Source organism: Acanthochromis polyacanthus, chromosome 6 (genome assembly GCF_021347895.1).
Source record: "Acanthochromis polyacanthus isolate Apoly-LR-REF ecotype Palm Island chromosome 6, KAUST_Apoly_ChrSc, whole genome shotgun sequence".
Lineage (NCBI taxonomy): Eukaryota > Metazoa > Chordata > Actinopteri > Pomacentridae > Acanthochromis > Acanthochromis polyacanthus.
Window position 1 is genome coordinate 34,008,788 of NC_067118.1, and position 19,967 is coordinate 34,028,754.

The 19,967-nt window shown below is 42.1% G+C and overlaps 2 protein-coding genes across 4 annotated transcripts in view; both read right to left on the reverse strand.

The window, feature by feature from the left end:
• Window positions 1–649: 649 nt before the first annotated feature.
• On the reverse strand, window positions 650–14,937 carry top1b (DNA topoisomerase Ib). Its single transcript, XM_022190184.2, has 21 exons — window positions 14,780–14,937; window positions 14,442–14,466; window positions 12,485–12,581; window positions 11,760–11,898; window positions 10,775–10,830; window positions 10,548–10,652; window positions 10,377–10,467; window positions 10,177–10,262; window positions 9,971–10,086; window positions 9,756–9,877; window positions 9,536–9,658; window positions 9,276–9,463; window positions 8,336–8,480; window positions 8,108–8,251; window positions 7,637–7,822; window positions 7,005–7,073; window positions 6,743–6,857; window positions 5,098–5,225; window positions 4,910–5,004; window positions 4,514–4,663; window positions 650–1,790 (listed from the first exon to the last, which is right to left on the reverse strand). The coding sequence occupies exons 1-21, from the start codon at window positions 14,810–14,812 to the stop codon at window positions 1,688–1,690; spliced, it is 2,316 nt and encodes a 771-aa protein (XP_022045876.1). The 5' UTR covers window positions 14,813–14,937; the 3' UTR covers window positions 650–1,687.
• A 295-nt stretch (window positions 14,938–15,232) lies between these two features.
• ncoa6 (nuclear receptor coactivator 6) overlaps window positions 15,233–19,967 on the reverse strand; it is a 12,623-nt gene continuing 7,888 nt past the window's right edge. For 2 of the 3 annotated variants that reach the window (XM_022190185.2, XM_051949150.1), the window contains exons 12-17: window positions 17,130–19,967; window positions 16,744–16,800; window positions 16,586–16,616; window positions 16,091–16,132; window positions 15,712–15,845; window positions 15,233–15,612 (exon numbers count right to left, since the gene is read on the reverse strand). The exon at window positions 17,130–19,967 is cut by the window's right edge and continues 211 nt beyond it. In XM_022190185.2, the coding sequence (XP_022045877.2) occupies window positions 15,566–15,612; window positions 15,712–15,845; window positions 16,091–16,132; window positions 16,586–16,616; window positions 16,744–16,800; window positions 17,130–19,967 (3,149 nt within the window). In that variant the 3' untranslated portion in view covers window positions 15,233–15,565. The remainder of the gene's footprint in view (window positions 15,613–15,711; window positions 15,846–16,090; window positions 16,133–16,585; window positions 16,617–16,743; window positions 16,801–17,129) is intronic. The other variant, XM_051949151.1, reaches the window with a different exon arrangement.

Here is a 19,967-nt window from a genome sequence, read left to right on the forward strand (position 1 = left end):
AAAAAAGTTGTATTCATAAGAACGCCATATATTAATACTACATACATATACTACTAAGAACTGTAAAAGAGCTTGATATTCATTTGTTAATACCAAATTTTTTATCATCTTTGAGGCTTAATCAATAGCTGTATGTCTTGCCTCTGGAGTGTCTATTAAATTTAAGCATTTTTTCCTGTGATGTATACTGAAATCCAACAGCTACTGGACTCTGTTCTGTAGCAAGCAAGGGTTTGCTTTTATTGTGGAAAAAGTCCCCCTATTTCCGGTGTAACCCTGAGTTTCTTTCTTCAGCTTGACTCATCTCATCCTCCAGCAGAAGCGCCAGTTGTCGGCCTCTTAAAGACACAGACCCTGTTCTAAAAACTAAATAAACAGCTGTCTCCTCACAATCAAAACCATTATCACAACTTGTGAAGTAACAAGTAACTCTGCATTTCATTTGTGTGATAGTTTTACATTGAAAATACGTGTATTTTTAGCATTTGTTTTAATAGGGATAGGGAAGTAGAGAACAAAACTGATAAGTGAATTGTTGGACTATGATCCCTAACTTCACTGATATCTGTTGATAACCCCTCTCAGTCTTTCTCAAGAGTAGGAGCTCATATGTTTCCCCAAAAACATGACAAAGCAAAGACAATAAAGATAAAGTTGATATTTTACTTCGAAAACTACAAAGCTCAAAACAACAGGCGTTCAGCCAGTTTATGTGGTACATGAACAAATAGCAAGAAATATTAATGACCAAAGTTTAGAATATCCATTCACATTTGGAAAGTCAGAGACACTTTCTGCTTTATCACAGCAATACAAAAACGGCACACTACAATGATAGACTTCTGTGATCTTTTTTGGCAAAAACCCACACCCCTTTCTCAGAAGGCACAGTTCGGGCAGACAAAACCCGAGCTGCACTTCAGCCGTTTCAAGTAACCGAGATCAATGGTATGCCTTTTCGTTGTAAAACCAGGGAAACAGACACACAAGAGTTGCATACGAGCAATGAAGAGCTGTCTGTTGAGAACGCATACGGCACGCGATTTTAAAAAACACTGAATCATGATTACTGTAAAATGATCAAAATATGTACATCCCTGAAATAAAGAGCAAAAGAAATCTAAATGGAAAAAAAGATGACATTCTGTGTGCTAATAAATATGTGAGCATAGTGCTAGGGTTTCTATTCGTCACACTGTCATCAGTCTGTCGGGCTCATCTCATTGTACAAATCTTTCACGCTAAAATTACACAAATTAAGATTCATTATATTATCATTATCTCTCATGTTGTTTCTCACAGTCTTCTCACGCAAACATTCTATGAGAATATAGAATTTCTCGATAAATCTGATGGCTTACAAATTTCAGTACAGCTTATCTGACGAAAGATAATACTAATGTGTTCATAGTTGTTGGATCACGGGCAGATAGCTGCAGCTACATACACACTACTGTAAATGTTCTTTAGAGAGACGCCCTTTATTAGCTTGGTAAAATAGTTCAGCGGTTATTTTTCCTATACACAACGGATCCATATATACACAACAATGATTAACCTGTGATCACAGCTTCGGCAAAGTCTGAGCTCCCTCCTTTCACAGCGCTGCAGTTAACCACACAGTGGAGTCATTTGACACCAACTGGAAACCATCTTTACAGCCAAAGGCAAGAGTAGAAAAGGGTGTTTAAAACTCATAATCCTTCTCGGCCATGTCAATTGCCCAAGCAAACTTCTCTCTCTGGGTTTTGTTGTAGATCTTCTCGATGGGAATGCTGAACTTCTTGCACCTGGAGAGGAGGGAAGATGGAGCCATTCAGGGTAAAGAAAAAAGACAAATGCAAAAATAGCCATTATTCCAACCTTAAAGTGTAATTATGTCAGGGCCCCCTCCTCCACCCCTGCCTCAGCCCCCAGCTGACCTGGTCATCATCATCCTCACAATAAAAGCTGATCACACAGTCTACACCCTGCCACATTGTAAACGATGATTCTTCAGTCAGTTGCTCTAGCCAAACCTTCTACTTTATCTTGTGGAAAAATTCTCAATCTAACCGTGTTCTCTGCTCTGCCTAGCTCACCGACCCAGCTGCCCGGTGTCTCCGACCCAGCCCTGCCTTCTGGAATCCTGGATCCCCTGTCCACCCAGACCTTCCCTCCTGGTCCTCCCCAAACCCCTACCTGGTTCTGTCCCCCTGCCTTGGAAGGTCCCTGCTCCACTAATCCTGTGCTCATCCTGCCCACTACTCAGTACAACCGGTCCGTGCTTTCCCCCCTGGAATCGGAACCTCCTGCCCACTCTCCACTGCCAACCCACATCTCCCTGGACATCGACTGGACCGCTGATTCCCATCACCCCCTGCACACCTGTGTGCGAATCATGGTGTCTAATCAGCATCTTGATATGGCACACCTGTGAGGTGGGATGGATTATCTCAGCAAAGGAGAAGTGCTCACTATCACAGATTTAGACAGATTTGTGAACAATATTTGAGAGAAATGGTGATATTGTGTATGTGGAAAAAGTTTTAGATCTTTGAGTTCATCTCATAAAAAATGGGAGAAAAAACAAAAGTGTTGCATTTATATTTTTGTTGAGTGTATTTTGATGTAAGTGGTGCATTTGCAGTCATTTTGCAACAGCTTGTAACATTATAGTTGAAAATCAAAAATCCCTCACATTTCAGACTTTGCTGTGACATGAAAGTGGCATTTCACTCAGTTGGTAATGTTGAAACTTGGATCCACTCATGTCAAAAGGTTCTGGTCTATACATGGAGTCCTCGACTTAAGTTGGAGTTCTGTTCCTACGGATCGACGCAAGTTGATTTTCGCCAAAAGTTGGAACTCCAGCAAAAATGTAAACAAAGCCATTACGTGCATCACAATATCGATCAGTTATCCTCAGAAAAGTCATGAACACCAATGACTTTCATGCATGTATGAGTCATTTTACAAGAAGATAAAAGAATATGTTGCACTTTTCTTTTTTTACAACTTGATCATGCTTAGGAGCCATAATTAAGGGCAAAAAGTTAGCCAATGCAGCACAATCCAAGGTGGTGTACAACAGGTGAATGTAAACAGTCTCCGCCATTTTCTAAATTTTTTTTAGCTAAAAATCGCACATATAAATATGTATAACGAACACTGCTGCCTATAGCAGCTTGTTACTGGCACTTTTGGACAGAACAGACCCTCAGAGGGGAGCTTGAGTCAATCACGTATGTACGAGTGGGGATTCTGAACTTTGGGAATTTTGGTTGAGAAGCCTGTGGTCTTGTTGTTATGCGCCAAGGCACACATCAAATAAAGATTTTTTTCACATTTGGTAGATGTTAAATTGAGAAATGTATTTAAAATCTCCATACGTAACATAAAAACTCAGAAAGTTCCTGTCTGATCGTGGTGGTTTAAACACTAAAGGCCAATCTGAACCCCTTTATACTAATAGTCACACAAGCATTATAGCAAGAATCGAGGAGCTGACAAATAAAAGATTGGAAGTTTTACTTCTGGTTGGACTGCTTTAAAAAATATATATGTAAATCAAAATAACATTCCTTAAAAAGAAAATAACTTGCAAAAAATAGCGAGTGGCTTTTTATAGCTAGTAGCAACCATTTGTTTTCTTGTTAAAATCTACTCCCTCTTGATTTCATTTATTACATAAATTATCTTACAATTAACCCATCAAATAGAGCATTCTGAAAATAATACAAAGCATAATATCTACATAGTATTAGTTGATACGATATTATGTAAGATTCAAGTAGCCAACTAACACCTAGCGACTTAGCTTACTTAGCATCTAGTAAACAGAAGGAATTACAGATAAAATACGGATTAATGTATTGGAAGAACCACACCGCTACTAAGCTCTTTACACTTTAAACTGGCTAGCAGCCGAGCCACTGCACCTTCAACTCTGTTCCACATATTTTCACACATACTGCAGTCTATGCCAGGTTCCCATGCACCACCCAACATGAGGGGACCCCGTCTCATACGTCCACAACCACGCAAAACATGGAGCATTCCTGTATCCATTGTGCTTGAGGAGGAGGCTCTCCAGAAATAGCTGTGGGGCATCGGTTAGGGAGGGCGGACCTCTGTTCCACTGCTCTGCGGCCTGGCCCTCCATTCAGCCACAGACAGCTCCTCATTGACTTCCCACATGGAGGAAGGAGTGCTGTTTGGGGACGCTCCCTGGCTTTCAGAAACAAACCCCATTGTTCCTCGCACTCACACGCTTTTCTTCCTCTTATTTTCCTTTTGCAGCCGTTAGCTTTTTTGCTTGTGCTGCTCCTTTTCCTACAATGCAAGAGCATTTCCTGCCTTTCTGTCACCAAGGTAGATATGCACTCCACAAACCCGCCCACCCACAGACAGCCAGCTTATGCAACACTGGGTGGTTTACTCACAGTTGTTTTTTTTTTAAACCATAGTGACAACCGTGATCAAATAACAGGTAATACACATAGATAAACAAGGTCTGCTGAGTTGTAATTACCATGCAACAGAGATGCGTGGATCCAGGTAGTTGAGCTTGGACGTGCCCAAAGCAATCTGCTTGTTCTCCTCTCTGTCTGTGGCCTGAACCTGAAGCTTCATCAGCTGCTCCTCTATCCTCTGCACAGCTTTACGCTTGACCTCCACAGTCCTGAGAGAGAAAGCGAAACGCAAAAACAGAAAGAAGCAGATGTTAAGACACAGAAGAAAACGAAAAAAATTCAAGGAAAGATAAAGCGATGGAGATACACAGATGCAGGAAAAGATAGAAGAGAAGAAGAAGACCTAAACACTGTTAAGAGTCTGTAGAAATAAAACTGTGTTGTCTCACATCCTAGCAGGGACTAGCAGGGTTAAGTAAGTAAGCAGCACATCAAACTCTCTCAGAATTTCTTACTTTTTGTTCTTCTCATCACGGGAAGCCTTGTGATCAGCCTTGGCGGCCTTCAACTGCTTCCTGGCTGCAGACAGTTGATTTTGTTTCTCATCAATCTGTAATCACAACAAACACATGATGAGTGAGCAAAATAATCTACATCATGTAGAGAAGGAATATGTTTTATCAATCAAAGAAAAAAAGTTTACCTTAGTTTGAAGGTTTTGCATGGACTTCTCAAATGTTTTGGGTGGAGCTCTCTGATGGTTACAGAGAATGGCCACAGCGCGGTTGGCTCGGTTGTAGGACAAGATTTTAGCGGGGACGCTGTCATCAGCTGTCCAACACAACACAGTAAGAGATAAAGCTTTGAATTAGTGAAATCTAAAATCACTTATTTAAATTTTGCAGTGACTGAATGTTTTAATAGTTCAGCAATGTGCACTAAATTTGAAAATTTGTTACACAAATTTCATTTAAGTACAGCCGTTATCTGAATGGGAAGGCCTACAAAAATAGTATGAGGACACCTTCCAAAAACAGGGTTGACGTTCAAAGCTCCATTTCCGCCTTCTACTCACCTATAATGCCCAATGTATCACATTTCTTTTTGCCCTCTTTACATCACACCCGTATATCAGTGTACTGTCACTTAAATACTCCCTAACAGCTCCATGCTACAGGCTTACAGTTACAATAAACTAAGCTAACATCCCCTATTTGTGCTAATTTATTGTATTTGTGTAGGTAGCTGCTGGAGCGGCCAGTTTTATTTACATGCCATTTCAGCTTCATTATTTGCCCCTGTCAGGTATGTTTTATTGCACGAGTTGATGTTCCATGTTGAATATTTCATTATGAGGCCCTTTGTGCTAGTCTCCTGTGGGAGCGGAGCAGCAGCAGGCGGTTTTATTTACGTGGAGGCGCTGCTTTACTATCTGTCATTGTCAGAATAAATGGATATAAACTCCAAAGAGATTGTGCATCTTCAGCAGGAATAATACAAGAGCCACCTGTTATATCTTCACGTATATAAGATAAGATAACATAAGATAACATAGACTTTATTGATCTCACAAAGGAGAAATTTACTGTTACAGGGCTCTTAGAAACAAAAAACAGAGGAGTGCAAAAGTCACGAAAGTGCAAGAACATGATAATAAATATTGCACATAATAACAACTACACAGTAGTGTTATATAGTCTGATGGCAGTGGGGATGAAGGATATACCAATCAGCCACAACACTAAAACCACCTGCCTAACACTGTGTAGGTCCCCTTTAGGTCGTCAAAAATGCCCTGAATCATTGGGCATAGAGAAGAGGACCTCTGAGGGTGTCCTATGGAGTCTGGTACCAGGACGGTGGCAGTGGATCCTTATTCCACTGCATCCTGTTGATGCTTGATCAGAATGGGGTCTAGGACGTTTGGAGGCCAAATGAACACCTCGGTCAATTGTCATGTTCCTCACAATCTTCCTGACTGATGTTTTGCGATGCAGTAGGGTGAGTTTTCCTTCAGTTTTAGGCTAGCGATATTTGTGATATCCATTTGCACGAGTGAGTGTGCTTGTTCTGAGACAATGTTTATTTTGGTGTCTAATCAACACGGATGCCAAAATCCAAGGTTTTAAATCAGAAACCCACATAGTATCAATATGATCAGTGTTATTCACTTCACCTGTTAGTGGTTTTAATGTTATGGCTGACTGGTGTACTGCATGGTCTAAGAGATATTTTATTGATTAAATCCTGGAAGAATTCCTTACAGGAATGCAGACTGGATTTCACTACTTTGTAGGCGCTGACTTTGATGAGCTGCTAAGTGATTGCATAAAAGTGCTGTCACTCACGGCAGGTGAGTTCCTTGAGCTGCTGTTGCAGGGTGATGGAGGCGTTGTAGGTACGAAAAACTTTGGCTGTTAGTCCATCCATCAGCTCCTGTAAGTGCTTATTCAGAATAGAAGTCTGCAGGAAACACAGGAAAGAAAGGGAATGTGGGGTGGGTACAGTTGGGCAAAGGAAACTGAATTATACAAAGCACTCTGATTAGAAATGAAAGCAGTTCACTTAAAAATGAAGCCTTGGGGGCAGATATTCCTTTGTGTTTCTTACATTGAGTCTGTCAAAAAGGTCGTCTTCAGGTTGCTTGTTCTCGAGAAACAACTGGAGGTTTTTAAAGACCTGATAAGAAAGAATAACAAAGATTCCTTTAGCAGGAAATCCCTAACATTCAACTCATCACAGTTGTGTTTGTGAATGCACCATCACATTTCTGCCTGTAGGGGGTGTTATCTTATTTCTGTTCATAATAAGTGCAGGTGGTTTAATGACTAGTGTGATGTTTTTGAGTGCTTCTATTTTCGTCTATCTAAGAAGATTTGGCCCAGGTGTGCAGAAGAATTTTAGATTGAATGCTGATCATCCCTAGTATGTGTCTCTATATGTAAGTGTGTGTGGGTGAGTACACTCCAGCAGCAGGAAACAGACTACCCTCCGAGGTAGGGCTGACGGAAAGCTTTTTGTGTCCGATCACCTGCCTGTGCAAACATCCTCCTCAGCATAGAGGCCACTCATATCATTAACACTAAATTCCAAATCTGTTAAATACATAACCAACAACACCCTCATAAAACCAGAAATTGCAGTTTTGCGCTGTAATATATCATCTGTCACAATTCCTCTTTCCTTCCCCATTCCTGTGTTTAACTCTTCATTCACATGTTTGTCTCATCCCCTTTTCTCACCCTCTTCTCCACAGGGATCTTGTTGTAGTAGCGGATGGAGTCTTTTCCCAAGAAGTCAAACTCCACCACGTACTCCTGGTCGTCCATCTTGGGGTACAGTTTGATGTGTTCCACCCGCAGCGAGCAGCAGCCAACGGTGTCCGCTGTCTCACCTTCCTCCTTTTCATTGCCTGCCCTCAGTGCCAGCTTCATAGGAAAACAATACATCATGATCGTCATTCAGACATAAGCGTGCAACATTTGCTCAGGATATTTTCTTTTAACTTGGTTCACCAGGGGAATTACTGAAGGCCCTACGATTCACTGAAATGATAACTCTAAGTCTGAGTAGTTCACTTCAGCTTACTCTGATAACACATTCTTTCTGCACCTACTGCTTTGTCAGATGCACCACTTGTAAAACCAAAGCTACTCTACATTGAGTGTTTCTAAACTTGTTGTCATGGAATATTAATTGTACTTTTTGCTCACCTTGTCTATGAAGTACAGTGCCACAGCTCTCTGTCTGATCCTCATCTCTTTTGACTTCCAGTCATCTCTATACTGAGTACGGATTCGATCCACACACTTCTTCAAACGTCGCGCAGTCTCATATTTCTGCCAGTCCTTCTCCCCCTGTAAAAAGACACATTTTTTTCTTATTAAGGCATAACTGATCAAATAGACTCCTGGTGGCTAAAGGTGTGAGAACACAAGTACCTTGATCCTGGAACTGGGATTCAACATGATGTACTTGATGGAGCCTTGGATGTTCTCTGTCCAAGACGCTAACCAGGTCACTTTGTTGTCATGGCGAACCTCCTTCCATTTTGTCCCTGGGGGAGGTTTAGGCTGCTTGGAGTCCCTACAGAAAAAGACATATGTTGACAGGCTTTCCCAATTGTATGCTGGGAGGATAGGGGATCGTTGCAGTTTTGCCTAACCCGGTTTATTCTTGAAGTTCTTTCCTCACAACTGGGAAAATTGTCAGACAATGTGAATTCTACCCAAATGTATAAGTTCAGGATTAGCTTCACATTGGTAACGCTACAGCTATGAGACAATGGTGCAGAGAGAAACACTAACCAATATGTGGGGGTCAACATGTGCTCCTGAGGTTGTGCTATCATTTGCACAGACACAGAGAACTCTGACAGGAAGGCTACCTTTGACACAGTGCCGGCATGTGTCTAAGTGTGAGTGAGTGATAAACTGCCATACTGTACATGCCACAGGCAGCACGTATAGTCTTTTCTGGCTCTTTGACAGCGAATGACGACTATAAATTTGCCTTCTCATAAATATAGGTAAGTAGAACACAATCTATAAATAAAAATAGTAATCATAATCTGTTAGTAAAAAGATGGAATGGAAGATTAAGAAAACAAGGCAGGACAGGGAGAGAGGGGTAAAGACCAAGACTATAATTGACACCATACATCTGCACATGACCTTCTGACAAACTAAAATCTTCCTCAAACACCCACTTAATACATTTTGTTTTAGCATGCTCGTACATCCTATCTACCCTTACGGTTCACACAACAATCTCATCATGTAATTTCTAATATGGTCTGACAGGGCCACCTTGTGGTACAACTCTGAACTAGACACGATTGATGAAGATAGTGATGATAATGGTGGTAATGAGATTCCTCACTTGCTACAGTTAATAATAATGTCTTCAGGTCTGATGCGGCGTTTCAACATGCCCATCTTAGGATGGTCGCCTCGTCCTCGGAACAGTCCTGGCGGCTCAATGCGGAAATTTCCAATCCTCTCCTTGTGGTTGTCCATGATGCAGAAACCATACTCCTGGAGGAGCCGTTCATTTTCTTCTTTGATTTTCTACAAGCAAACACAATGAGAGATTTGACATTGTTTTTAAAGCTGGGACAATTTGCATGAATGTAGGCCTACCTGCTTCTCCTCTTTTGACATCTGTTTCCTGGCTTCTGACTGGGCCTTGAAGTACTCACTCATCTCTTTGAAGTTGCACTTATTCAAGTCAGTGATCTTGGACTTCTCTTCTGATGTCATTTCCTAAAATAAAACAGGGGATATCTGAAGCAAATTCATTCTAAACACTTGGAACTTCACTTGAGGTATGAACAGTATTTTTCATGTTTAATATCCTCACCTTCCTCCAGTCCTTAAAGAAATTCTTCCTGAAGATGTCCTTAGTGGTGTACTCATGATCCAACATCTTGGAAAAGAATGTGGAGACCTCTTCAGCAGGTGCACTAAGCTTCATAGGCTTACCTACAAAATACAGAAGATTAAATTGTGGCTTTCACTGAAAATAACAATAATTGATAATAGATTCCAACTTAATTTTCACAAAAATATACTCACCATCGTAGTAAAATTTAACGTTGTCAGGTAAGGGTTCATATGGCGGTGCAAACACTGGACCTTTGTGTTCGAGGAAGCGCCATTTGGAGCCATCAGTATATCTTTCCTCCTCCCACCTAAACAGAGAAGAGAAACACACTCCCTAGTAGCTGCTGAAAAACAATTAACTGTCCTGGGTCTACAATTTATCTGCAAAATGAGCTTACCATTTCCACTTCTCCTCCTCTTCTTTTTTGGCTTTTTTCCCCTCAGTCACCTTTTTGTCTTTTGTCTTCTTTTTGTGCTTGACATCCTAAAACAAGTGGAGACAACAAAATAAATCTACAGAATACAAACAGCAGACACTCCAGCCCGGACTCTATGACAATGCATTAATCACAGCAGTGTGTAGACAAACATAATGAACCTCATCCTCCTCGTCTTCTTCATACTCATGTTTCCTCTTCTTGGCCTTTTTGTCATGTTCCACCTTGACTTTTTTGGGCTTGTATTCAAATCTGTAAACAATCACACAGACACGTGAACTGAACCGTAACTGTAACTACAAGGACTCTGGATTCATTTAGATGACACCTACTCTTCATCATCGTGCTCTCGTTTGGACGTCTTGTTGTGTTGGGGAGAGTGGTAGAAGCCGTTGCCTTCTTCAGGCTCGCTTTTAATGGCAACAGGGCTTGTGTCTCTAATTCACACATTGAAGGGAAGCAATATTTCATTACACTTCTATTACCGTATATTCTTTCCGAAAGCAAATCTGCTTTGTATTTAACTTTATTTCAGATGAGAAAAAGTGACACTGTTTACCTTACATATCCATTTTCCTTCTCCTTTTTAGGCTTGTCTAAATGGGATGATTGGATCTGTGAGAAACAAAGAAAGATTATCAAATGCGAATTAACTGCTTTCACACCTTTAAACAAGTTTTAACTGTCTTTAACTTTTGCTCATAGTTAGAGTTAATGGAAGCCTAGTCATCTGTACTTAACAATTAGTTTCATGTTTTGTCTTCTCAAGAGGGAAATCTATGGAACACAGTGAAATACATTAACAAACTCATGTGCTATGTCAGGACTAGGGATCCATTAGTATGTTTTTCTCCGGGTCGGTAGTGATTATTGGTAATTAATAAAGGCTGATAGCTGATATTTTTTCGAGCCAATATGCATCGGATATAATGTTTTAACAGCATGTGATAGCAGAAAACCTGTCTTTCACAACAAGGATTCTTCATTAATAAGGGTGACTATATGTTTAACTATTTTCTCTTTCTCTGTTCTATCACTTTTATTGTCCACTAATGTCTATATTTTAAAGCTGTATTAATTATTGTTATCCAGACTTTGTTTCAGGGTAAACTGTGGCTGTCTTCTAGGTCGCTGGTTGTTAGCTTAGCTTTAGCCTCTGTGAGAGTAGCTAATTTCTTGGTTTGTAGCCAGAACTTGTGTTTCTTGTTCAGTGTTTGTATTCCCTGCGTAAGAGACATTTCTGAGACCAGAGTGATACAGAAGTAGCACATTTAATTGATCAATAATTGGCCAACAAAAATACTCATACCGATAATCGGAAATATATCGATGGAAATAATGGCCATAATATTAGACCAGGCCAATAATCGATCTATTCCTAGTCAGGACCATAAAACAATCATTTCCTCATCATGATAAAACAGTTTTTTGACCTGAATGTCTCACTGTAAGTATTCAGTCACAATGACAAAACTAAAAACAATATGTAGTCCTAAGATGTATAGGCTGCTGTGAAACTGCATACTGAGGATCCATTATCAAACCTTCTCTTCTCTCCTCTTTTCTTTGTCCTTGTCTTTCTCTTTGTGTTTTTCTCTGTGCTTGTCTGAGCTGCCGTCGCTGTGCTTCAGCTTCTCTTTGTCTTTGTCTCTGTGTTTTTTCTCAGAATGCTCCTTATGCTCGCTGGAACACAGAGGTCAGGGATCAAGTACAAGGGTCAGGCGTTGTCCAGATGCACAGACACAGAAGATGTCATCAACGGAGAACCGACCACCAGCAACATACACTTTATCATTTTTAACACACAATGGCAATGTTATTAATCTGCCATCATATTGCAGCCCACAACAATTTTTATCAGCCAAAAAGAAACCAAAGCAAATGTTCCGCAGTGGTTCGAACTGCAAATGTTTTGCAGATGTCATTCATGAAAGTGAATCTCAGGGCTTTCATGTGAAGCATGACAGAGTTCTGTTAGTTCCAATTAAATCAGCAGTGCCCTCTGTGATTCTTTTTGTTTTTTTTTAAGTTTGCCTTTTTATGTTTCATACTGACAGAATCTGCATATAAATGCAAAACCTTTGTCACTGTCTTCCTCATTTAAAATTCAGTTAAAACAGCCACTAGCAAAAAACTGCAAGGATAAATACATGTTATGAGTCAACAATCAAAACTGATCATTTTAGGAGCTGCAGGCAAGTGTAATATATGAACACTGATTCCAGTATTGTCGAGTATTTCACCAAACAAGTGAGAGAAAGGAACAAACCTGTTGCTGTGCTTGAATTTCTCTCGCTCCTTGTCTTTCTTGTGGTCTTTGTGTCTGTGTTCCTTGTCTTTGTGCTTGTCTTTATGTTTGTGAGTGTCTATGCCACAAAGGAAAGATCAACTTGTTCAGTAACATAAAAAAATCAAAAAAAAATATCATTTTGTTGAATGTGTATCATCCAACTATCCGATATTTTATGTCTAGCTCGTTACACTTGTAGATTTAAAAGGCTTTTAAGGTCGTACATAAGGCAACATAAGTACTAGTAAAACAGCACCAAGTCTGGGAATGAAGGAAAAACTCAGGGAACAAATGCCTCTGCATTTGTTCCTTTTTTAAAGTTTGTGAACAAGAAACATCTTTCAAAGCTTATTACTATTATTATTTAGAAGACAAATCTCCAGTAGGAGATGCTGCAATGGACATAACCTTAGAAAAATAACATTACAATCACAGACATAGAAGGGGTTAATAACTGTTGAAAAAAACTCGAAAAGAAGAAAAATTGAAAAGCTGTGCAATGTCAGCAAACTGCACTAAATATTTCAGCAATTGCTCCTATACAATGCTTTAATATTTGACTTGGCACATCACTACCGATCACTTCATGTGAAGGCTTCATTTTACTGTGGTAGTTAGTCAAGGTGGAGCTGGTTTTAACTATACAATGTAATCTATAAAAGTGTAAAATCGTTGTAAAATCTGAAATCTATAAAGAAAACTATGGCTTATGACGCCAAATAAATGGAGCAAAGTGTGCAACATTTAGCCAAATTGAAAACATTCAACTAAAGCATAAGTAACTCTGCAAGTACAGTAATTAAATCCATATTACACTACTTTAAAATTAAACAATAAAGCTTAGATAAGGGTGAGCAGTGAGGAACCATCAGGGGTCAGTACCCACCACTGGCATTTGCCAAAAGATTCCTAATACTTCAAATCTTGCCTCATGATATTAATTTTCTCTCACTACTTAACACAAAAATAGCTTTAGCAGGATTTTTAAATTGAAAATAATAAAGATTGTACTTGAAAAGAGTAGGGGGGTTCATACAGTCAGTGAAATGATTAGTCTACAATGATTTTACAGGAGTGTCATTATTAAAACGTGTCCTGCTGAGTGAAATTCCCACTGACCATCACCTTGTGGCCCCCTGTTGTCATGGCAGTTGAATAACTGTTGTCTGCTACTGTCATGTGAAACAACAATACACATCCCAGATACAAAACAAGTTCACACTCATTTTTGTGCTGTGCATCAAATCAAACCTTAGAATCAAAGAAAAAAAGTGCGTCCAACTTTTGCAGGAGTAACGGACACTGATGTGTGGAGGCTATAATTTGTGCAACAACAACAACAAAAAAGACTACTCAATGCAAATGTTTTTAATAATGTAGTGCAACTTTGTGGTGTGTGTGTGACTTGAAGTTTTAAACTCTTGTGTGAGCATTCCCTGATGGCGGTGCAGATAGAAGCCTCTTGCACAGAGATGGAGGCAAAGAGTGCATTTGGTTGGGAGATAGGGGCAGGGAGAGGCGATAAGCGCCCAGCTCTCGCCTCCATATCACGGCAGACAGTTGGCTCTCTGATCGGCGCCCTGGCTGCTACATACAGAAAAAGAAAATGGCGCAGAGACTAAGTCCTCAGCCCCAATTCGGCCACTTTCAGCTCCTAAATTCGCCGTGTTTGCACGCACATATCACAAAACTAAAGTATGCAATATTAACACGACGCCAGGCCCTTCCGGAATAACCCATCAGATGAAAAAACCGAGGGTCGCAAGTGTGCATTTCAGACCCTCTTTTTGAACAATAGCCGCAAGAGAGTGGAGGAGAAGGGACTTAGTCTCTGGGACGCCATTTCTGTCCTTTAAAACTAACAGCACACAGGTAGACACGATTCCAACTGGAAATAGGAGTCAATATGAATAAAAATCCCCATCAGAGGACCTACCGCTTCCTTTAGATCCAGAATTGACCTGAAATTTGAGGGGAAAAATGTTTTTAATATTTCAATTTTCAAAATGCCGGTAGCTCGGTTATTCAAGTTTCAATAGACATACAAATGAACCCTCGCTATTACGTGTATTTTGCTACAATAAAACGCCACCATTTCGCGTAATTTAAAAGTTTCCTCTAAAACGACAGCGAGGAGCGCTAACTTACAACGTTAGCTAGCGTTTCTTTGCCTTTATTTCACATCCTGACGGTTAATACTCGTGTTATTATCAGTTACTGCTGAGGAATTAGTAAAAACTGCCTAAAATACGTTAATTAACGGCCTTGGGCTACCTGAGAGTCTCCGCGTCCGTGATCTCCGCTCATTGTCAAGTTGTTTTTGTTAGTGAAGCAGGTAAAGTTGGCACAGCAGACAGCTGCTCAGGATGCGGCTGCTCAGGATGCGAGGCTCGGGGAAACCTCACTGACAGCCTGGAATGGAGTCCCAACGTTTACCCACTGCGCATGCTCACACCGACCTGGATGCCGACAGAACGCTGTGCGCGGTCCTCACCTGAACCAGCATCAAAACGCCATCTGACAAGCTGTTGTGGACTCTGTATCCTGTCTGAATCCACTTTAAGTGCATTCACAGGGGATGTGTGTTTATGGACCATGTGCTGTCAAGCCTTTCAACTCCTAAACACCTCAAGCCACCACCTATTATCAAAAATAATGCAGTGTACAGCAGTTCTGCTTAGAATTATGAGACAAATTATGGGACAAAATATGAATCAAATCACGCTGTTTCACAGAAGGAAAGCAGTAGAAAATTTAATTCAGTTTTACAACATAATTATACAATAATGACAAGCTCCATTATCAGTCTTCACATGATTAATCCAGCATTTAATATAAAAAGCACATCCACACAAACTGTATGCACACATTCTAGCTACAATCTCACATAATAGCATGGATAAACGAGAGCATAATTCTTTTGACCACAAGCTGTACATGATTTCTTTTTTCCAGTACAAATTCATAATCTGGGTTAGAGAAACCAATATCAACTGATTCACAGCAGGGAAACAAAACATTTACAGTACAGTTCACAGGTTACCACGACTGCAGTGGTGCCTATTTAGACTTCCTTCGTTTGGCCTGGGTGGGGCTCGCTCCAGTTTCTGTTAATAATAGCATATAAGTGCGTTAGGGGAAAATGAGCAATGCTGTGTGTAGGTTAGGTGTAGAGACAGATATTGGTCTTTTAAAGTGTTCGTTACCTTTTACAGCAGCACTGGTTCCAGGCCTGGCCGATCTCTTCCTGATGCCGCTGTCCGCCACTGGCTCCTCCTCTACCTCTTTCTCTGCCCGGGAGCTTCGTCTGCTTGGCCCTTTGGGCTTCTCCACAGCAGCTCTGGGAGAACCACACAGAAAAACAACAAACGACAAGGAAGGAAGGACAACACACGGGCATGTTATTAAACGTGCAAGGGTGTTGGTTAACTCTGCTCTACTCACAGAAAGATATAATACCAATCAGGACTCTGCTGTTTTTCCTCGTCTACCACAGATACTGTCCGTCTTCATCCCGACAGCATCCACTACGTCGACATGATCACTGCTTGTGTCTTTGCAGCGCAAACATATTAAAATACATACCTTGGGACTAAGTTGATGGGCGTCTTTCTTTTCTTTGCCCATCTGTGATAGAAGTGGAAAAACAGCGGTAAACTATAAACTGTGCTGAACAAACATGGCTTCACTTCCACACCACAATATGACAATCCCCAGGAAAAGAGATACGGCCATAAAGGTCAGCGGACAGATACAATTTGTTTTGTTGTAGGCAGATTTTTTATTTAAGCTTTCAACATGCATTAGTATATTTATTTTGTTGCATGCTAATCATACATACCAAGCGCTGAGGCCACGAGGCTCATTGTTTTCACCATGTACCCCCATGGCCAACCAAATGAACTCCCTGAGTTTCAGTAGAGCTTGAAATGCCTAAGCATTTCTTCTTCAAGAGCATGAGTCTTAAAATTAGGCCAATCAATAGTAAGGGACACCTTAAAAACCCAAACCCATGAAGCAGTACACAGCTAATCAACAACATGGTGATTTAAAGAATAAAAATGTTAAAAAGAATCTCACCCCTGCTCAGAACCTGTTGGGACGTCTTCACCTGAATAACACAAAAGCACAAATTACTTCTATGCCATCTCGTTCCAAATAGCTCATATGACATTGCTCCTCTGTATTTATTAGAAATGCAGTTTTAACAACAGTAAAACAAGGATGACTACACTTACTCGTCTTCTCAGTGGCAACAGGTTCCTGGGACTGTGGTACTTCTTGCTGAATAGGTGCTGGGAATGAAAGGATGATATGGTTCAACTGGAACATTTTCAAATAGCAAACACATATGTTCTCTGGTCTACTGTGGTCACCTGTTACCGATGGTTTTGCACAGAGACAGTGTTTTCCTCTTCAAACAACAGGGAGAAGAAATGTTAAACATTGTGCTATTACAAAATGTAATAATTAACACTTAGTGCAGCATGGACACAAGGTGCATTAAGGTATGTGCAGTCACCTGACCTGACAAGGATCACACCCAGAATCTGACTATTATCCCATTTACTTGATAAATGTATACATACTGAATAATCATTGTAACCAATAGCTGTGTGTTTACCTGTGGTGGGCTGAGTGCTTTCAGCAGGTGCTTTAGCTGGTTGCATGGATTGCTCCACAGTTGGGGGCTCAGACTGTCCTGGTGAAACTCCACTGGGGTTAGCAGCTGGAGAGGATGTGGTGAGGGGAGCGTCCTGAGCAGGTCTAGGTGCAGCAACAATTGGAACAATGGAAGGTACAGGACTTTGTACAGGAGTGGCCGTGGAAAGCAAGGTAGAAGAAGAGACACCAGTGGTAGTATCGACTACAGTGACAACAGGTGCTTGAGACATTGCCGCCTGTGCTGGGCTTGAGACAGAAGCTGGTGCAATCACTGGAGCCTGGCCAAGAATCTGAGTGGCAGCAGTAACTTGGCCTGAGACTGCAACTGGAGAGGAGACTACAGGCTGAGTAATGTTGCTTGGAGCAACAATAGAAGTGTGGGGAGCTTGTGCTTCAATCTGAATAGCTGTACTTGCAGGAGGATTAAAGGTCTGTGGCAGTACAGGTCCTGTATGACTCTGTGCAGGCCTTTCTATGGGGCTTTGCTGGGAGTCCGCTGTACCAGAAACTGCAGCAGCAGGCTGTGCAGGCTTATTTTTCCCCTGGGCAGTGAGAGATGGAGACATGGGGCTTTTTCGCATGGTGGTAACAGCTCCAGGACTAGAGCAGGGAGGAGAAGCAAGAGGTGCTTGAAAGGGAGGTGCTGCTGAAGGGCTTGGATGTGGAGATGGCTGCCGAACTGGGAGAGCAGATTTCTGAGTAGAACCTGCCTCACCAGGATTTTCAGTTTTAACAGCCCCCGGGTTTATCTGCTGAGGATTAAGGGGAGTACCAACTGGGGCTGACGAGGACATAGTCGTAGCAATCTGGACCTGTCCAACAGTACTCCTGGCAGCCTGGGTGCTGGCCATGGTAGCCACTGAGGACTGGATGGAGCTTGGTGTAGGAGATAGTTGGATGTTTGTAGTGGACACTTGAATAGATCCAACCATAGTGACTGCCTGTGATACCACTGTTGTATTGGGAGCCACAGATGTACCTGGGACTTGAAAAATTGGGTTGATAAATACGGGGGTGGTGGTGATGAACTGAGGCCGAGGGGCAGGGCTCTGCTGCCGGATGTCCTGAGGTCTAATGTTCTTGTTAGGGACAGCCACCATGGTGGAAACCATAGATGTGGGTGCCTGTGGAGTTGGGGCAGAAGTGATGGGGTTGGAGGTGACAAACACAGTGATCTGGTTGGGTGAAATGGTGCTGGAAGAGGCAGGGATCTGGATCACTGAATGAACATTTGTCACTGGTTTAGGACTAGGGCTTGCTTTTACAGTCGAATTGGCTGGGTTTACAGCAGAGCTGGAGTTAGAAATGGTACTCATGGTTGAAGCAGAACTGTTCTGTCCAGAAGTGATTGGGTTGGGGTTTACACTTGGGGTGGCAATAGTGTTAGTACTGACAGTGCTGCCAAGAGTAGGTGATGGATTTACATTTGGAGTTGGATTCACACCCAGACTGGAGATGGGGTTTTGGTTAAGACTGGGAGTAGTATTTGAGTTCAAGTTAGTGGGAGGCTGTGAGCTGGGAGTTGAAGCAAGCTGCAAGTTAGGACTGCTGGTAGGGACTGGGACAGCAGGTTTGGGTTTAGTTTGTGTTTCACTTATAGTGGCAGTAGTAGCGACTGGCGCTGATACATCTGTACTCTGAGAGTTATTGTGAACTGGTCTGTCTGAATCCAAAGCAGACTTGGGACTGTCCTTTCCCATGACATTCCTAACAGTACTACTCTGTATGGGGCGAAGAGGCATGTTTGGAACACCTGTGTTATCCAGTAACTGGTTGAGGGAGGTTGGCGGTGCTCTGACAGCAGGTGAGACCTCAGACTCCTGCACAGGTGCTAGCTGTGTTGGTTGCCTATCCTCTGTGCCAGCCTGCAGCTCCGTGTCAGGTTTAGGCTGCTGTGGCACGGGTAGACGAGGACTTGCCATTCTGGGAGCTGATAACTCCCTCAAAGGTTGTGGCTGGGGTTGAGGTTGGGGCATCTGCCGCTGCTCTGCTGTCAGCATTCCCTGACTTTCCCTGACTCCATCAGGAGGGTTACCTTGAATCCCATGGAGGGTGCTCTGGGTCTGTTGGGCCTCCATGCCCACACTTACTTGTGAAGGCATAGATACTGGACTTGGAGGTACTGAGGTAGGGCTCAGCATCATTGTTTGCCCCTGAGGGTTGACCAACTGCTGCTGGTGGGGAGGGCAAGTGATAGCCATTTTTGTCGCCTTTTGTCTTCCTGGACTTGGGGTGGCTGACTTGCGGCTAGAGGCTGGGCTTGACCTCCGACTATTGCTTGGACTTGCCCTCTTGCCTTGCCCTCCAGGCTGTTTATCCTGTTTTGCAGCTGCAGCCCCTGCACCAGTGCCAGCAGAGAAAGCCTGCTGATTATTATTAGTGGTATTTCCACCTGCAATGCCATTGTTGTTGTTGCCTGGTAGAGTTAGATTTGGGGGGGCCTGCCCGATGGCTTTCAGAGTTGTTGGGTTAAGACCTTGCTGGTCAAATCCCCTGTTTAAGTTCGGCTGTCTCGGAGGGAGAGGAATGTTGATTTTTGGAGGAAACAGCCCTGCAATAGAGGCATTTAGTCTTTCAGGTGAAAGATTAATTTCAGAGGGCTCAGTACTGGGTGGGCGATTAGTTGGGGTGAGAGGATGGTGGTATGGTCTGGGACTGGCTCTGTTTGGGGTTTTAGGTCTGGAGCTCTGTGAAGTTGTGGGGACATTAGGGAAATGAAGACCAGGCATTGGGCCTCCTTGTTGAGGCTGAGTGGGTAACTGTTGCTGAGGACTGGCTCCAGTGTGTTGGGGCATTT